Here is a 3,404-nt window from a genome sequence, read left to right on the forward strand (position 1 = left end):
CGTATCTCTGCTGTGGAGGTGGGACCGTGGGCCCAGCTCTTGTCTGGAATGAGTGCAATGGCTAAGAAGGGGTGCAGAAAAGGACATGGGTCTACTCCTCTGAGTCTCAGTTCCAACTCCTATAAAACAGACTGCTTCCACTCCCTGGCTTAGAGATCCCTTGCCAGGAAAGCATTTTGTAAGCCTTGGGGTCCTCCAACAAGCTTTTATTGCAGGGCCATCCAGAGTCTATAGGGATGTTGAGTCCCAAATAGGACTCCCATAAGAAGGAGAAAGAGCTCCATAGAAGGCCTGGTTGTAGAAGGGGAATGAATCAAGTGGAGAATATTGCCTGACTCTCAGATCTCCTGGTAGCTCTTCTCCTTTGCCATAGCTAACTTCATTAACACCAGGTGGAGCCTGGAAGGATCACGGGATCGCTGCTGTGGGGAAGGCGTTGTAAAATGGGAATGGTAACGTTGCCCTCCCCTTAGGAGGAAAACTCTGTCACTCTATATAGAAGAATGTGGGTTTAGGGGCAAAGGAGCTGCCCACCTTGCGGGTGAATCATTTATTGCTCTCATTACAACGACCCTGCCCCACGGTTGTGACACCTTAAATAACGTTTATTACAAAAGAAAGAAGACAAAAATGCTTCCAAACCGCCCCCACGGACCTCCCCCTCCACGCCAATAAATAAGAAGGGGGGGACACGACTGGAGGAGGGGGAGAGTGGGGGGAGATCTAGATGGGGAGGGAATCGTGCGTAGTCCGGAAGCCAGTGCTCCTCATCCCCATCTCATACTGTGGGGAACCTTCTTCCCCCTCCACGCAGTCCTGAAGGGTTGCGGCTGGGTTGAAAGACTGAACCACACCCCAACGTATAGGCTTTCTGGGGCTCCCGAGTGTTCCTCTCCTTCTTTGGGTCCCCTCAGTCCCTCAAGGGGAGTGGCTTGGAGGCCCCCATTCTATTGGCTAGATCACAGGGTTCCGCTGGCTACCAAGAACTCTATCCACCAATAATCAGTCTTTGGGGCCTCTCTGGGAGTGTGTAGATGAGAAGTGGCCGAGTGAAGACCTTCGGAGTTTCTCCTCTCCCCATACTCCCAGGAACTTCTCTTCTCCTTCACTCTGCCTTTGGGAAATCTAGCAGCATCAAGGAAGGCGCACCTTACCCCATGGGCGAACTCAGACCTGGGATCAGAAACAGGAGGCCTCTTAGAGTCAGGGAAGTGGGGAGGTGTTGCTTATTGATTGGGAGCAATGATGAGAGCAACGAGCCAGCTTTCAAGGTCTCTAGAGGGTTCCTGGTGGCTGTTTTTGTTCTGTGGATAAAAGCCGGGCACCTGACAGCTCACATTCAGTGTCTTCGTGACAGCTTGACGGAGAACTTTGAATCACTTGGCTGTAGGTGCCTCCCTGGTGACAAGCAGTTCTCCCGGCTCCCCTCCTCCCCATGTTCCATGCCATCTACCAGGATTAGAGTCCTCCTGGCTAGGGGGACAGAGGGATTTGAGGTGGGGGAGGCTGTGAATGGGGATGGGAAACGGTTCAGCTGCCCATCCCTGCCATCCCCAGGGGATGGAAACTGTCTTCATCCAGCAGGAGGCGCCCCAGGCGGTACAGCAGCTGAGGGTACCAATGGACACCCTCTCCTGGGGTCCTGCTGCCCCATGACAGACTATGGTAGAGACGAAGGGGCCAGAAAGCCAGCTGAGCCAGGCGCTGCTCAGCCACGGTGGCGAAGCAGGAGGCCACCACATCCTCGACCACCAGGGTCCCGTGCTTGGTGAGAGGGGCATAGGCCCCTGGGGCCGTTCGGGTGGAAACAGCTGCCACCCTGGCAGGCTGCAGCCCTGGAACTCCTGCCACCAGCACATACTGGCCAGGCTGCACCTGACTGGCAAAGGTAGCCCGAAAGCCAGTGGCAGGCTCTGTGTGGTTATCTGCAGTGAACAGCAGGTGTGCTGGGGTGAGTGTCAGGCTCCGGGGTGGGTCCAGGGTCTCTATGACATGGAAGGCCCTCTGAATGGCTGGCTCTCGATCCAGGAAGATGAGCACATCACTGAAGGTTGGGCTCCCATCCTCCCCCATGGCCAACACCCGATCCCCTGGCTGCAAGGCAGAAAGGGCCACTCGAGCCCCATTTTCCAGGCGAACCCTGGCTCCTGCCGGGAAACAGCCGCCAGTCTTGGCTGCAGCTGAGTGCTCTGTGGGGAGAATGGACAGGGTAGGGAGACTTGGTTATTGTCAGAGATTTCAGATTCCTAGCCTCACCACTCAGCCCCCCCTCAGGTAGGAGGTACCTAGTTCCTCAAGCCCCCACTTTGGTTCCCACCTCAATCTTTAGCAGGGTTCCATTTCTTCCATCCTGCATGCAGACCTGACTCCTCCTCAGTGCCAATCCTACACCCAAACCCTGCCTCTCCCTTCATTCCCTCATCCCATCTCCGTTCATTCCGGGAACACAATGTGCAAAATAACCGAAGCCCCAGAACAGCCCATCCTCATCTTGACAAATGTAGCAGGATGGATGGAAGAGGAAGGTTTTCCTTAAGCTTGAGGGCCCTTTCTGTCACAGTGAGATGGAGGGTATCTCTGCAAAGCTGAAGGGAGGAAGAGGAGCCTGGTGACTCATGGGAAAGAAGGAAAGGAAGACTTGGTTCCTCTAGATTCCCACTGTGCATAGAGTATCATTTCTGTTCTTTCTCTCTCACCCCTTATTCAAATGCTGCCCTCTCCCCCAGACAAACACTGCCTTCTTTTGGGGTTTTTCCTGCTCTTGTCCTGCCCCAAGTGTGCTTGGTGTGTCTTTGGAGGGGGGTGAGTAGAGGTCCAGTTATTGGGGGGGTTGCACATCAATAGCCACCTTAGAGTCAGTCCTGATGGCTAAGGTCACTGGGTTCCAGTCCACATGCAAGGTCAGAGGTGTAGGGGCAGTGCCCAGTGAGATTGATGGAGGAGTCAAAGGCAGTGAGCAGAATCAGTGGTGGGTCAGGGGTGACAGAACTTGGCGATATCGGTTTGTTCAATCAGAATGGGCAGCATTAAGGGGAAGGTGTGACTGAGTGGACTGAAGGCTGGCTATGAGCAATGCCTATGAGCAATGCCAGTTGAGGTCGAGGTGGCTTGGGAAGCTCAGTGTATGGCATCACCCTATCAGTGTGAAACGATTGTAGAGGTCAATGGCTTCTGGCAAGATTTGGAATGCAGAGCTACTGGCAAAGAACCATGTGCTGCACTAATGTGTGAGGGTCCTGGAGTGGCCTGTTCATGGACTCAGAATATATAGAGTGTTACTGTGCAGGGCCAGTTGGGGTCAGTCCCAAGGTAGGAAGGAAGGAAGGAAGGAAAGAAGGAAGGAAAGAAGGAAGGAAGGAAGGAAGGAAGGAAGGAAGGAAGGAAGGAAGGAAGGAAGGAAGGAA

The 3,404-nt window shown here is 54.1% G+C and overlaps 1 protein-coding gene across 1 annotated transcript in view; it reads right to left on the reverse strand.

Annotated features, from left to right (window-relative positions):
* Nucleotides 1-524: 524 nt before the first annotated feature.
* The window catches only part of IHH (Indian hedgehog signaling molecule), a 7,545-nt gene continuing 4,665 nt past the window's right edge, over nucleotides 525-3,404 (reverse strand). The window contains exons 2-3 of the mRNA XM_044669437.1: nucleotides 2,879-2,988; nucleotides 525-2,189 (exon numbers count right to left, since the gene is read on the reverse strand). Coding sequence (XP_044525372.1) covers nucleotides 1,531-2,189; nucleotides 2,879-2,988 — 769 coding nt within the window. The 3' untranslated portion in view covers nucleotides 525-1,530. The remainder of the gene's footprint in view (nucleotides 2,190-2,878; nucleotides 2,989-3,404) is intronic.

Source organism: Gracilinanus agilis, chromosome 3, assembly GCF_016433145.1.
Source record: "Gracilinanus agilis isolate LMUSP501 chromosome 3, AgileGrace, whole genome shotgun sequence".
Lineage (NCBI taxonomy): Eukaryota > Metazoa > Chordata > Mammalia > Didelphimorphia > Didelphidae > Gracilinanus > Gracilinanus agilis.